This window comes from Mustela nigripes, chromosome 16, assembly GCF_022355385.1.
Source record: "Mustela nigripes isolate SB6536 chromosome 16, MUSNIG.SB6536, whole genome shotgun sequence".
Classification (NCBI taxonomy): Eukaryota; Metazoa; Chordata; class Mammalia; order Carnivora; family Mustelidae; genus Mustela; species Mustela nigripes.
The window spans coordinates 39875357-39891111 of NC_081572.1; the positions used below are offsets into that span (position 1 = coordinate 39875357).

Sequence of the window (15755 nt, forward strand, 5' to 3'; positions counted from 1 at the left end):
GGGGGGGGGGTGCAAGGCGCCAGCTCTTGCTTTGTCCTCAGCCAGCCTCCTGCTCCCTCATCACTCACCACTATACAACCAACATCTGCTTCCCTGCTTAGCAGGAAGCCTGCTTCTCCTTCTCCTACTCCCCCTGCTTGTGTTCACTCTCTCGTGTGTGTCTCTCTCTGTCAAATAATTAAATAAAAACTTATATAAAAAAAAAAAGAACATTTTATATTCCTGAAACAAACAACACATTATATGTTAATTAGCTGAATTTAAGTTACAAAATATTTAAAAATTAAAAAGGACATTTTGCAGTTAAGGTTGATAGAACTTCTTGTGTTTTTAAGCATTTACCCAATACCATGTAGTAGTGAGTCATGAAATTAATATTGACTTAGTGGTTCCAACTAACCCAGCTTCCAAAAAAAGAAGTCTCTTAACTCCTCAAAATCCTTTATGTCTTTTGTCTCTTTCACTTGACTTTGTCCTGTTTCCTTTTAAATCTTTCTAAACAGGGGTGCCTGGGTGGCTTAGTGGGTTAAAGCCTCTGCCTTTGGCTCAGGTCATGATCTCAGGGTCCTAGGATCGAGACCCACATCGGGCTCTCTGCTCAGCAGGGAGCCTGCTCCCCGCCCCCCACTGCTGCCTCTCTGCCTACTTGTGATCTCTGTCTGTCAAATAAACAAAATCTAAAAACAAAAGTAAATCCTTCTAAACATTGCCTCTTTGTCTTTTTGAGAATCCGAATTCTCTACTTCCCCCCAGAGCGGGTGCTCCCAGAGTTTTCTCCTTGATTTGGTGTGGTGTCCCCACACTACCTCTCCCTGGCTCATCTCATGTACTCATGGGTTACAACACCATCCCTCTACGTGGACAGCCTCCAAAAGTATACCCCAGCACGGTCCTCTCCCTTAGCTTCAGACTGACCTATCTAACAATAATCTACTACAGGTCTCCACCTGTTGTCCGGCAAGTTTAAAAATGGACCAGTGTGGTGTTGTTGTTTTAAATGAAATAAAATAGAAAATAGAAAGATGCATTATATGTCATAATGCAAGTATTTTTTAATGAAGCTTTTGTTTCACACCACACACCTATGCATCCTGTGCCACGGCCAAAAAAGTTTAAAAACTAGAAAACAGGGGGCAACTGGGTGGCTCAGTGGGTTAAGCCTCTGCCTTCGACTCAAGTCATGATCTCAGGGTCCTGAGATAGAGCCCCACATCAGGCTCTCTGCTCAGCAGGGAGCCTGCTTCCCTCTCTCTCTGCCTCTCTGCCTTCTTGTGATCTTTGTCAAGTAAATAAATAAAATCTTTAAAAAAATAAAAACTAGAAAACAGGGTCTCCCAGGTCGCGCAGTTGGTTAAGCATCTGCCTTTGGCTAAGGGCATGATCCCAGGGTCCTGGGACAGAGCCCCATTTTGGGCTCCCTCCTCAGTGGGTAGTCTGCTTCCCCCTCTGCCTCTCCCCCTGCTTGTTCTCTCTCTTTCTAGAATAGATAAAATCTTAAAAAAAAAAAAAAAAACACCACGCAGAAAACAGATAACAGGCTAGACACAGTGATGAAAGAAGTGGGAGGAGCCAGGGATTTCTGCGATACAGACTGGGAAGTGAGAAGGACCTGGTTTCTGGGGAAAGTTACAACTTTCATTTTGAACACAGAGTCTGGTTTACAGTAAATCGTGCACCTACAGTAGTCGCCCCTTTCCTTCCCACTTCCAGCTTCAGGTCAAAGGATATTGAATGAATGCGGGAGTTTCCCCTGAAGGTCATTAGTAATTAGCTGCCAGGAAGAGGTAATGCTTTTATTTATTTTTTTTTTTTAAAGATTTTATTTATTTATTTGACAGAGAAATTACAAGTACACTGAGAGGCAGGCAGAGAGAGAGAGAAGGAAGCAGGCTCCCTGCTGAGCAGAGAGCCCGATGCGGGACTCGATCCCAGGACCCTGAGATCATGACCTGAGCCGAAGGCAGCGGCTTAACCCACTGAGCCACCCAGGCGCCCCTAAGGGGGAACTAATATTTATTGAACCATTAGTATGTGCCAGGCTCTCTGCATTGTTTTGTTTTGTTTTACTTTTTTATTTTTTTTATAAACATATAATATATTTTTATCCCCAGGGGTACAGGTCTGTGAATTGCCAGGTTTACACACTTCACAGCACTCACCAAAGCACATACTCTCCCCAATGTCCATAACCCCACCCCCCTTCTCCTAACCCCCCTCTCTGCATTGTTTTTAATGAGAAATCCTCTTAACCTCTGTGTGAGGTAAGTACCATTATCTCCATTTCACAAATGAGGAAGCTGAGGTTCAGAGAGGATGAGACATTGTCTAAGGTTGTGCAGTTAGTGAGTGATTTATTACATCTTGCCAGTGAACGTTGTCATCTCTGAAAGCCTCAATCACCAGGGCTCTTTAGGGCTCCAAGTGTTATTTTCCTAGGGCTCCAGTAACAAAGTACTCGGAACAGGGTGGCTTAAAACAACAGAAATTTATTCTTCCACAGCTCTGGAGGCTGGAAGCATGAAATCACAATATAAGCAGGGCTGGTTCCTTCTAAAGGTGAATCTGTTCCATGCCTCCCTCCTAGTTTGTGACGATCCCCTGGTGATCCTTGCCTTCCTTGGCTCGTGGATGCATCACTCCCAGCTCTGCTTCCATTCTCACATGGCATTCATATGGTCCTCTTCTTCTTCTTCTTCTTTTTTTAAAAAAATATTTTATTTATTTATTTGACAGAGAGAGAGAGATCCCAGTGGGCAGAGAGGCAGGCAAAGAGAGAGAGAGGAGGAAGCAGCCTCCCTGCTGAGCAGGGAGGCCGATTCGGGGCTTAATCCCAGGATCCTAGGACCATGACCTGAGTCGAAGGCAGAGGCTTTAACCCACTGAGCCACCCAGGCGCCCCTGGTTCTCTTCTTTTAAGGGCACCAGTCATATTGAATTAGTCACCCGCTTTCACTCTAGGATGACATCATTTTAGCTAAGTACATCTGCAATAACCCTATATCTGAACAAGATCACATTCTGGGGAATTGAGGGCTAGGACTTCAACATACTTTTTTTTTTTTAAGATTTTATTTATTTTTTTATTTTAGAGAGAGCAGGGGAGGAGCAGAGGGAGAGAATCTCAAGCAGACTCCCCACCGAATGCAGAGTCCAACATGGGTCTCAATCTCACCACCCTGAGATCATAGTCTGAGCAGGAATCAAGATCTGAGCCACCCAGGCACCCCTCAACATACCTTTACTGAAGGATGTAATTCAACCTGTAACACCTCATAAGCAGAATAAGCCAGGAGAAAAGGAAATTATTTGATTTGGAGGATTTTGCACAAAAAGTTGAGTTTATTTCTTCTTACAGTTCTAAGTTCTCCAGGAATTAATAAGATTCTTAGATCCTTTTTTTTTTTTTAAGACTTTATTTATTTGATAGAAGAGAGAGCACAAGCAGAAGGGAGAGGAACAAGCAGACTCCCTGCTGAGCAGGGAGCCCTATGTGGGGCTGGATCCCAGGATCTGGGATCATGACCTGAGCTGCTTAACTGACTGAGCCACCCAGGAGCCCCTAGCCTCGCATGTTTATATACGGCAAATTTTCTAGAAACACACCTCTGGTATGACCCTATTCAACTACCCCTTTTTGCATTCAAGGCCCAACCAAATTTTGTGCCTGCCTCATCTCCCTCCCCTTCGCCCCATCCCTTCCAAATGGAACGAGGCTGTGGCTTTCAAGTCTCAGAGGCAAAGCCACCTCCTCCTACCGCTCGCCCTTCCCTGAACCCCTGCCTCTCCCGATTCTGCCTAGTGATACGGTTATTTGTGTACCCGTCTATGCTCCCCACCAAACTCCGCTCCTTGCGCCACAGGCAGGGCCACAAGACCTTATCAGTCCATGTGCCTGGAAAAAACCCAGGGAGGCTCCCTGAAGGAGGGGAGCTGGCCAACCACGGACTAAAACCCGCCTAGGCGTTTTCTTCCTAGAGATCCCGCTCGGTGGCTGTCACGGGCCGGCCTTGGGCAGAACGTCTCCAGGACGCGGTGGAATGAATGTGCAGACCACCCGGGGGCTCGGGATCCAAGGACACCGCCTTGGCTGGACGCCGCCCCGAGGCGCGCAGCGGAGGAGTGGCTCCCGCGCAGCTCAGCCGGACCCATCCCCCCGCCGGAACGCCGCGGCCGCCGGAACCTTTGCGCCGCCAGGCCGGGCCCTAAAAGGCGAAGCACCCCCGGGCCGGAAGTCAGTGGGGGAAATTGGGACTGCGGGAACCCCGTGCTTTACCTGGAAGGATGAGCGTCGGTAGTCTGCTCGTGGCGGGAGGTAGGGTACCTGGAATGTTGGTTAATTTCCCGCCTGTCTTTAGCCTCTGGTCCTGGAGTACCCTCTTCCACAGGTCGCCCGTCCAGCCCTCCCTCCTGGAGTCTTGGCTGAGCTGACGGGGAGCCTCGACGCGACTGCGCTCCCCGGAGGAGGGGTCCGCGGGCGGGCCTTTCCCCGACTGGGTGGCGGGCGGAGCGTTGAGATGCGAGCCGCCGTCCGCTCACCTCAGGCTGTGGTATTTTCCGGTGGCCGCGGTGTCTGAGTGACTTCCCATTGGTTTTGCAGAATTGTTTCTTTAAAAAGATCTTATTTATTTACTTCACACAGAGAGAGATCGCAAGTAGACAGAGAGGCAGGCAGAGTGGGAGAGGAGAGCCCGATGCGGGGCTCGATCCCAGGACCCTGGGATCATGACCTGAGCCGAAGGAAGAGGCTTTAACCCACTGAGCCACCCCGGCGCCCCGAGAATTATTTCTGAATGGGGTGTTTTGTTTTTCTGCTTGCGGAAACAGTCGTAGTAGAAATCTGGAAAAGTGTACCGGTGAGAATAAAAGCCGCCCGTTACATCCGCCACTCAGCTAAAACACGTCTTATAAACGTATACGATTTAATTTTATTTGGTTGCACCGCGTAAGAAACTAGCGAAAATGGATGTGAAAATATACCTAACGAGAGATACGAATTACACAAAGATTCCTCTAAAGTTAAAAATGTCAAAAACGTCTCAGCGGTGGAAATCATTGTCTTAAATACATGCTCTTTTTATAGGCATTAAGTAGGATTTCTAGGTCCTAAAACTTGGGACTTATCCACAAAATCAGAAGACCTCTCGCGAGTATGGTATACTACTTCTAAGATTATGAGAATGTCTCTGTCCCTTTCCGAGGGCTCTAGTCAAGCCACAACTAATCCTAAAAAGAAGTAGGACATTCCAGCTTACATTTTGCTGAATTTTCCTTTTAGGAAGGTGGCGATGTTTTCCAGTTCCATTAAGGTCATTCTTAATCCAGGCGCTACATAGTTCCTGCTGTTGGAAAAAATCCGATGCACCTAAGAAGATTACTCCCAATGCTGCTTTTTATGATGAAAATACAAAGGAACCTGGAAATGCACTTGACAAGCTCTTCTCTTCAGAACAGCAGGCTACCATCTTGCATGTGTTGAATACGGCATCTAATAAAGAACTTGAAGCTTTCAGGTTGCTTCGTGGAAGAAAATCCGTCAATATTATAGAGCACAGAGAGAAGTTTGGGCCATTTCAGAATTTGGAGAGTTTAATGAATGTGCCCTTGTTCCAGTATAAAACAACCATTCAAGTTTGTAACTCCATTCTTTGTCCAGAGACTGGAGGGAAAAAAAGAAAGTTCCAGGACAACCGGCTCTTGAGAAAGCTCATCAAACCAGAAATAGAGAGAGAGAGATTTAAGGTATACTGTTTTTCTTTTCTTTTAATTTTTTTTTTTAAGATTTTATTTATTTGATGGAGAGAGATCACAAGTAGGCAGAGCAACAGGCACAGAGAGAGCAGGGAGCAGGCTGCCTGCTGAGCTGAGAGCCCGATGTGGGGCTCAATCCCAGGACCCTGAGATCATGACCTGAGCCAGAGGCTTAGCCCACTGAGTGACCCAGGTGCCCTGGTATACTGTTTTTTCTTAATATCTGTTATACTGCTCCCTACATATTGAGAATCTACTTTGCAAAGTACTATTTTGGGCAGCAGGACAGCTTATAGTTTAGTTGGTATGTGATCAGTACAGATGAATGAGATGGGGAGAGAGTGAATGGGCCGTCGAAAGGACAGAGAACCATGGGCTGTGCCTGTTTGGAGAAAGTTGACCAAAACCTAGATCTCAGAGAAGGAGAATGAGGCTCATTGGAGGAGGCAGGCATTCTAGGAAGAACAATTGTAGAGAAACAGGTTTGTGCAGATTTATTGAAGAGGATTTGAGGAACTACTTATGTCTATCAAGAGGGTTATATTGAGATTAAGAAAAGAGGGTTATGACCAAGGAGTGACTTCAGAACATTATACTGGTCTTTCCAGCAGGATTTAAAGTTATTTTCTTTAAAGTTTCTTTAAAGTTCTGTTCCCCCTTTGAAAAGGCATTCTACAAGCAAATCCTTTTCAGTGTTGTCTTAAAAAACAAATATTAGAATTACTTGGCACATCAAACATTAAACCTTGGAGGAGGAGGTTAGGTCCTGTGTAGCAATACGTGATAAAATATTCTCTCATTGCGTACCAATAGTAAGCACATTTTTTCTCTGGACCAGTGGTTCTCAGTTTTGGGAAGATTATGGACACTTTCGGAAAACCTGATGAAAGCTAAGGACCCTCTTTTCAGAAAAACAACCAAAAAATCACATTTACATAGAATATTGCATACATTTTCAGAGGACATATAGGTTTCATGAAATCCATTCATGGACTACAGATAGAACAACTTCTGCAGTTGATCTGGAACATATTTGAACCAAAATTTTCAGGGTTTGGATTTCTGTTCCGATTTGGCTACAAGTACTATTTATAGTCATTATAGTAGAGTTGCAACGTTTTTACAGGGATGGGTTCTAAAGTCATTTTGTATATGATAAGAACAATTATACTGACTTCCAAATAAAGTATGTTCTTTTCCTCAAATCTCTTGCCTATGAAGTACCATGTGTAATCTGGTTTCTAATTCTTATGTACACTAAAGCTTGAGAATCATTGAACTCAGGAATCAAAAGAAGGCCTGTATTTTGTAGATGTTTGGGCATCCAAACTAGCCTGCGTTTGATATTTTATGGATATTTTATCCATTCCCTAGCAGTGAAAGGAAGATGGGTATAGAATTATAAAATGTTCCTGCTTGTGTGCCTTTGTATCTACAGAGCACAGTAATGTATTTATCCGTACAACTGAATGAATTGTGTGAGGGTACAGAGATGCTGTTGTACTCTTACCTCCAGCCTCAGCAGAGTTAAATCCGCATATCCAACTATCTATTACACATTTCCCCTTAGAAGCCCTATAGGAAACCTGAATACAGTATGTTAAAAAAACTCCTCTTCCCCTACCTTCCCAAGTTGATTGCTTCCTATCATCATCTTGATTAATGTCTCAATATTAATACTGCATTAAAAGTGGGCTTATCCTGAGCTCTCCCATCCCTGCATAGCAGTTCTACTGGCATTATATCCGACCTGTTTCTTGTCCTCATCATCACTGTCTTTGATTCTTAATGCTTTGTCACATAACAGGCACCTAATAGATACCTTCCTCTAGTCTAGCCTTCTGTGGTCCATCTTCCAGACAGCGGTCAGTGATGGTTCTGAAATGTAAATCTCGTTTTGTGTCTGAATGTTAGTTGTATGCTTTGATGGCTTCCTGCAGCTCTCAGGATAAAGTAAGGTACTTTTGCAAATACCTGTTTACCCCTCCACATCTTTCCCACTTGCACACTTTATTCCAGGGCCTGCGTGTGTGAAGTGTCACACACCTTTCCCGCCTATCTGAGTGGACACCCGGGGAAATCACTTCCCACTTACACTTACTCATTCTCCTAGTCCTTTAGGAAGTCTTCCCAGACCATGTCTTCTCCTGATGGTGTGACTGTTGTGTGGTGGCATTTCTTACAATGTATGGCCATGTTCCTTGTTCCAGCAACACTGGAATATTTGAATGCCTACTTTGGGCTGGGTAAAGGTTCTTTGTCTTTAAACTGACTGCTACTGGTTATCTTTTAGTAATAATTATTCCGGGGGGTTCCTGGATGGCTCAGTAATGATTCCAGAGTCCTGGGATCGGGGCCCAGTTTGGGCTCCTTGTTCGGCAGGGAGCCTGCTTCTCTCTCTCTCTGCCCCCCACTCATGCTATTTCAAATAAATAAATAGTCTTTTAAAAAAAATTATTATTATTCCTGCATTTCCTTAACAATTCTCAGTTCATAAAGTAGAAGTATACTTCTTTGTTTTAAAGATTTATGAATTTATTTTAGAGTGCAACTTCAGGGTAGGGGCAGAGGGAGAAAAGGCCTTTTTTTTTTTTTTTTTTAATTTTATTTATTTGACACAGAGAGATCACAAGTGGGCAGGCAAGCAGAGAGAGAGAGAGAGAGAGAGGAGGAAGCAGGCTCCCCGCAGAGCAGAGAGCCCAATGCGGGACTCGATCCCAGGACCCTGAGATCATGACCCAAGCCGAAGGCAGAGGCTTAACCCACTGAGCCACCCGGGTGCCCCATTTTTTTTTTTTTTTAAAGATTTTATTTATCTATTTGACAGACAGAGGTCACAAGTAGGCAGAGAGGCAGGCAGAGAGAGAGAGAGATGGGGAAACAGGCTCCCTGCGGAACAGAGAGCCTGATGCGGGGTTTGATCCCGGGACCCTGGGATCATGACCTGAGCCGAAGGCAGAGGCTTAACCCATTGATCCACCCAGGTGCCCCCAGGAGAGAAGGTCTTAAGCAGACTCCATATGAGCTCCACATGGAGCCTGGCATGGGGCTTGATTTCATGACCCCGAGATCACGACATGAACTGAAACCGGGAATCAGATGCTCAACCAACTGAGCCACTCTGGCTCCCCGGTATAATTCTATTACGTAAACTGATTTGGCATTCTGAGTTTATAGCTTAAATTTTGCATATGTTAAAATGTTTACACTTGTAATTAAACCAGCCTTTTTGTTGTAGGCAGTTAATAGTATCGTATCCATCGTTTTTGGAACTCGAAGAGTTGCCTGGGCTCACGTGGATCGTAAACTGGCGGTGCTGGACTGGCAGCAGAATGAGTGCTGCCAGCTGATGAAAGGAACGTACATATCATCTGTCTATTTACAAGAGGTAAAGCAACTGCACCTCCAAATTCCTCCCTGCTAGAACTCCTCGTGTAGTTTAATCTTCTCGTTCTAAAGGGAATGGAATACAGTACTGCAGATGGATTTCCCTTGGCTGCTTATTACTCCCCCATTCCTTTTTTTTAAGATTTTATTTATTTGTTTGACAGAGAAAGGGGGAGAGAACACGAGAGATGGTGCAAGCAGAGGCAGTGGCAGGCAGAGGGAGAGGGAAAAGCAGACCTTCCGCTGAGCATGGAGCTTGATGTGGGGCTTAATCCCAGGACCCTGGGATCGTGATTGAGTGGAAGGGAGACGCTTAACCAACTGAGCCACCCAGGCGCCCCTACTCACCCATTCCTATCATGTTTTTCATCACCTATGATTTTTTAAAAATTGAATCTTCATTTAGTTCATGAAATACCTTAATGTACCAAAGGCAGATATTGAGAAAACTGATGGTAAAATACATTATTCTAATGTTATAGAACTTCAGCACTATATTTACAAAGCTTATTTTTAATTCTTTAAGAAAAGATTTATTTATTTATTCATTTGAGATAGAGAGCACGAACAGTGGGGAGAGGCAGAGGGAGAGAGGCCGATGCAAGGCTTTGACCCAGGACCCTGGGATCAAGACCTGAGCCAAAGGCAGATGCTTAACTGTCTGAGCTACCCAGGCACCCCTTATTTATTGGTTTTAGTGAAGGGAGCATAAAGGGAGAGGGAGAGGGCACCTGGGTGGCTCAGTGGGTTAAGCCTCTGCCTTCAGCTCAGGTCATGGTCTCAGGTTCCTGGGATTGAGCCCCACATCGGGCTCTTTGCTCAGCAGGGAGCCTGCCTCCCTCTCCCCCTCTGCCTGCCTCTCTGCCTATTTGTGATTTCTCTCTGTCAAATAAATTAAAAATAGAAAAAAAGGGAGAGGGAGAGAATCCTCAGGCAGATTCCCTGCTGAGCACGGAGCCGAACATGGGGCTTGATTCCAGGACCCTGAGATGCTGACCTGAGCTGTAATCAAGAGTCAGATACTTAACTGACTGAGCCACCCAGGTGCCCCTCAGCTTATTTTTCAAAATGCTTCACTAATTGTCTCATTTGAGTCCTCAGAACCTTGTGAGATGGGTAATAATTACCATCCTGATTACACATATGAAAACTGGTATAATCAATCAAGCATCTGACAGGATTAGTCAGGTAGTCAGTTGAAGATCAGGATTGCGGGCTAGGCCTTCATTTTTTTTTTTTTTTTTTCTTAAGTAGGCTCTGCATCCTGCATCCTGCTCTGGAGCCCAGCATAGGGCTTGAACAAAAAACTCTTGAGGTCAAGACCTGAGCTGAGATTGAGTTGGACACTCAACCGACTGAGCTACTCAGGCGCCCCTGATCGTAGGCTAGGTATTCTAATCCTATGCTCTACCCTAGACATTTTCAAAAGGTTACTAAATGTTTTAAGTTGTCTGATCTTAATATAGATTTAGAAATTATGAAGCCCATTTTCAAGATGAAGAAACTAGTACGTGGGAGGACTGAATGATCTGCCTTAGCTCAGCTTATTCCTGATAGAACCAGGGCAGAACTTGACTCCTGACTCTCCATAAAATGATTTTTCAGTTACTTCAAAACGGTCAGTTGCAGGGGTGCCTGGGTGGCTCAGTCAGTTAAGCGACTGCCTTCAGCTCATGTCATGACCCCAGAGTCCTGGGATCAAGTCCCGCATCCGGCTCCCTGCTCAACAGAGAGCCTGTTTCTTCCTCTCCATCTGCCTGCAGCTCTGCCTGCTTGTGATCTCTCTCTGTCAAATAAATAAAATCTTTAAAAAACAAAACCAAAACAAACCCAAAAAACTGTCAGTAGCAGTATAAAGTAAGTTACATATTTTTAAAAAGAAATGGGAGAGGGGACCGAAACAACAAAACTTAATGAATTATTTCTTTTCACTTTTTTTTTTTTTTTAAAAGATTTCTTCAGTCATTTCAAAGATGCCTAAAGCTGACTTCTATGTTCTGGAAAAAATCGGGTTTTCAATTCAGAACTCATCTCGGTTTCCTGTAGTGTTACATTTTCATATCATGGAAGCCATGCTGTATGCCTTATTAAACAAAACCTTTGCCCAGGATGGCCAGCATCAGGTGCTGAGCATGAATCGAAATGGAGTGGGGAAGCACTTTGAACTGATGATTGGGGACACACGGACTAGTGGAAAAGAGCTGGTGAAGCAGTTCCTCTCAGAGTCTGTTCTGAAGGAGCAGCCTCGGGTAGTCTTCCCTCCTGAGAAGATTGTCCTCTACAGACAGATGTTTTCATCTACCGAACAGCACAGAACAGAAGAGTTGTATGACTCATTATTGCAAGCTGTTGCCTTCTATGAATTAGCAGTTTTTGACACTGAACCTTAAAATGCTGAGGTTAAATAAAGAGCTCTAAGGTTATATTAATTTATATTTATTAGCCCTAAAGCTGTACAGCCAACTGTTTTCAACATCCATGTTTATGGAGAAGAAAATATGTTTGTATTTAAAGTCAGACTTTCGACTGTTGAATTGTTCACACAGTAATAAGCTAAATCAATAAATATCTTAGGAGATTCTGTGCCTTTTGGGTGTAAGGGTTAAATAGTAAGATGCCCCCTAAACAGCCAAAGCAAGAACGCTGAAAAGCAGATTCCATCCCATCCCAATGGTCTGCATCATTCTGTTATTAGTAGAGAGTAATGATTTTTTTGGGGTGGTGCTCATTATGGGAATAACGCTAAATATAATCAAGAACACAACTTATGAAATCATCTTAATTCTGTAAGTAGCATATGGTTTGATGTATTGCTTTCAAAGGGTGATTTTCATCAGTTCAGTTTTATCAGCCCAGAACAAAGAAGATTTGTCTAATACATTCTTTTTTTTCCCCCCACTTTGAAATATTTTACTTGGACAGAACATCTTTTTTTTTTTTTTTTTTTTAAGACTTCGCTCATTTACTCAACAGAGCAGAGAGAGAGATCACAAATAGGCAGAGAGGCAGACAGAGAGAGTGGGGGAAGCAGGCTCCCTGTTGAGCAGAGAGCCCAATGTGGGGCTCACCCAAGACAGAGGTTTAACCCACTGAGCTACCCAGGCGCCCCTGGACAGACCATCTTTTTAAAAAAAATTTATTTGAGAGAGAGAGAATGAGTATGTGGGGGCAGGGGTACAGAGGGAGACGGAAGAGAGAATCCCAAGCAGACTCCATGCAGAGCTCCAAGCCTGATGCTGTGCTCCACCCCAAGATGCTGAGATCATGACCTGAGCTGAAACCAAGGATCAGGTGCTTAACCGACTGCACCACCCAGGTACCCCTAGATAGGCCACCTTTTGAGAAAAGTAGCACGTAATTTTTTCACATCTCACATTTTCCAGTATTACATTTGCCTCAGTTCAGGCCCTCATTATATCTTAGCAGTCCTGAACCCAAGTATATGATGTCAAAGCTTTACGTCCTTCCTTTAATCTACAGAGTGAAATATGTTTGTTAGAAAAACTTTTGAATAATCCAATATGTGAAATAAGGGGACACAGGAGGTTGGGTGAGCCTGGTGGTGGGTATTAAGGAGGATACATACTGCATGGAGCACTGGGTGTGGTGCATAAACAATGAATCTTGGAACACTGAAAAATTAAAAAAAAAAAAAGTGAAATAAGTAGAAGTCCTTTCTTCCAGCACTTCCCATCTCCCTAGGGATGCAGCCTAGACTTATTGCCATTCACTTGGAAATGTCTACGTTTACATACATGATTGTACGCAAACATTTTTACCTTGGATATGTTGTAGGTATCTCAAACTATCTCAAATAATCCTCTTTCCTTCAAATTGCCTCCTTTGCCATTGTTCTATAATTTGATAAACAACTTCACCAACCATTCAGTGGTTCCTGCCAGATATGTGGCATTCTACCTCCCACATATTTCTGGAAAGAGCTTTAAAGTGAAAAATGTGTTCATTGTAGACATTTATAGGATAAGTACTGAATAAGCCATCAGAATTTGCTTACTTTTTAAAAAAGATTTATTTATTTGACAGAGATCACAAGTAGGCAGAGAGGCAGACAGAGAGAGAGAGGGAAGCAGGCTCCCTGCTGAGCAGAGAGCCCGATGTGGGACTCGATTCCAGGACTCTGGGATGATGACCTGAGCCGAAGGCAGAGGCTTAACCCACTGAGCCACCCAGGCGCCCCCAGAATTTGCTTACTTTATCTTAAAAGTGAATTTAAATCTTATAGGATTTTATCACCTTTAAGAATTCATAATTTTGGGGGCATCAGGGTGGCACAGTTCCTTAAGCATCTGACTTGGTTTTAGCTCATGATCTCGTGATCTCAGGGTTGTGAGACTGAGCCCCACTTTGGACTCTGTGCTCACTGAGATTCTGCTTGAGATTCTCTCTCCTCTCTACCCCTCCAGCTTGTGCGCTCTCTCTTTCAAATAAACCTTTGGGGCACCAGGGTGGCTCAGTTGGTTAAACATCTGCCTTTCGTTCAGGTCATGATTCTGGGATTGGGCCCCAGGTCTCCCTCTCCTGATGCCCCTGCTCATGTTCTCTTTCTCTGTCAAATAAATTAAAAAATAAAATAAAATTCCCCCCAAATGATGTTAAACCTACAAGAAAATCTTCTTCTTCTTCTTTTTTTTTTTTTTAAGATTTTATTTATTTATTTAACAGACAGAGGTCACAAGTAAGCAGAGAGACAGAGAGAGAGGAGAAAGCAGGCTCCCCGCTGAGCAGAGTGCCCGATGCGGGGCTCGATCCCAGGACCCCTGAGATCATGACCAGAGCCGAAGGCAGACGCTTTAATCCACTGAGCCACCCAGGTGCCCCATCTACAAGAAAATCTTAAATGTGTCCCTATTAACGAAGAAAATATCCCCATTGTTTCTTGATTTTTGATCTTCTTAAATAAAATTCTAAAGTTAGTGTATTTTACTCTATTACCAGAATTTTCTTTTTTTTTTTTTTTAAGATTTTATTTATTTATTTGACAGAGAGAAATCACAAGTAGATGGAAAGGCAGGCAGAGAGAGAGAGAGAGAGGGAAGCAGGCTCCCTGCTGAGCAGAGAGCCCGATGTGGGACTCGATCCCAGGACCCTGAGATCATGACCTGAGCCGAAGGCAGCGGCTTAACCCACTGAGCCACCCAGGCGCCCGATTACCAGAATTTTCTAATGATAAAACCAAATTAATAGGTAAGTGCTCTGCAAATAGTGAATGCTAGTATGCAATAGAAGAAAATCCACATACTTAAAAAAAAAAACACCCACAGAACTTCTGATCTATTCTTTTGTACGAGGACAAAACCTGTAAGATACAGCCTATATCCAAACCTATAAAATATCCATATTTACCCAGATAACTACATCTGGACCACCTATTTAAGCTTTTACCTTTAATTAAATCAATATACTATCAACAAAAAAGTAGACTGAACAAATAAGAGGTAAAAACATATCTTCATACACATTTGTAAACAGATACACATTAGTATTTTCCATCTGTACAAAATTAGGATCCTTACCTTTGAGATAAATATGTAACTCGCCAGATAAAGTAACTTAACTGAATTCAAGGCTAGTACATATATAAATACTTGAAACTATTTTCAGATATGCCTGATTATATGATTGCAAAAATGATTTTAAGTGAAATGTGGAATTTTAAAATCTTGTAATTAAAAAATACATAGTTTCTCCAAAAAACAACCTTAAGTGGAAATGATTATGATGTAGAAAGTCCATCGAAGAATCCTCTTTTCTTACAATTTTAATGAATAGCAGTTTGTCCAAAATAGATATATTAACATCATTAATATCTTTATGAAATAAAACGTCACTGATATAAAAATATAAGAAAAATGTACAAGGCAAATGATGTGAGTTGGCAAAATATACAAAATATCACATATGTATGGTTGCTAAAAATATCTATGAAAACGACAATTCATAATCTTGTTTTCATTTTGTAAACATTCAATGATTCAATGGCAAAATACATGGAGGAATACACTAAAAATAAATTTATCTAGAAGATGGTACTTTTTGAAAAATGAAGCATAATTTCTTACCTAGGAAGTTTTTACATAATTTTGTACTGTAGGAACTTGATTACCACCTGGATGATTCATATATACAACTTGTCAGAGTACTGACGGGTGGGTGGGAAGGAGGTGGATTAAAGGTAACGGGAAAGAGAAAAATTATGGATTAATTTAATAATGAAACATGTTAAGAAATATAGTGAATTCTACTTTCTAGAAACAACTCACTCACATGCAAAATACAACAAAGCTAACTCAAATAATACAAAAAATTTCAGAAAAAAAATTACCACAATCATAAATACAATTTGGAACTCAAATTTTTTCATTTTAAATATTTGAACACAAATAAAAAAATATACAAACAGTCCGTTTTAAATGTACATTAAGAAAAATTCTTCCATGAAAATCAATATAAAATGTATTTTGAGGAACATAATAATCTGTACAAGGCATTATTAATATGGAATATTAAGGGAAGCCAGCTGCCAAAGTGTTCACAGTCTCTTTCGAAATGTTAAGATGAATACCTTCAAGATAGTGTAGGAACCTGTCAAAATTACAAGG

General features: G+C 42.6%; 2 protein-coding genes across 3 annotated transcripts in view; one reads left to right on the top strand and one right to left on the bottom strand.

The window, feature by feature from the left end:
* The first annotated feature begins 3804 nt into the window (after window positions 1-3804).
* TEFM (transcription elongation factor, mitochondrial) lies at window positions 3805-11713 on the top strand. The gene is made up of 4 exons (XM_059379736.1): window positions 3805-4312; window positions 5276-5739; window positions 8987-9136; window positions 11088-11713. The coding sequence occupies exons 1-4, from the start codon at window positions 4282-4284 to the stop codon at window positions 11523-11525; spliced, it is 1083 nt and encodes a 360-aa protein (XP_059235719.1). The 5' UTR covers window positions 3805-4281; the 3' UTR covers window positions 11526-11713.
* Window positions 11714-14585: 2872 nt separating this feature from the next.
* The window catches only part of ATAD5 (ATPase family AAA domain containing 5), a 46777-nt gene continuing 45607 nt past the window's right edge, over window positions 14586-15755 (bottom strand). For both annotated transcript variants that reach the window (XM_059379734.1, XM_059379733.1), the window contains exon 23: window positions 14586-15738. In XM_059379734.1, coding sequence (XP_059235717.1) covers window positions 15660-15738 — 79 coding nt within the window. In that variant the 3' untranslated portion in view covers window positions 14586-15659. The remainder of the gene's footprint in view (window positions 15739-15755) is intronic.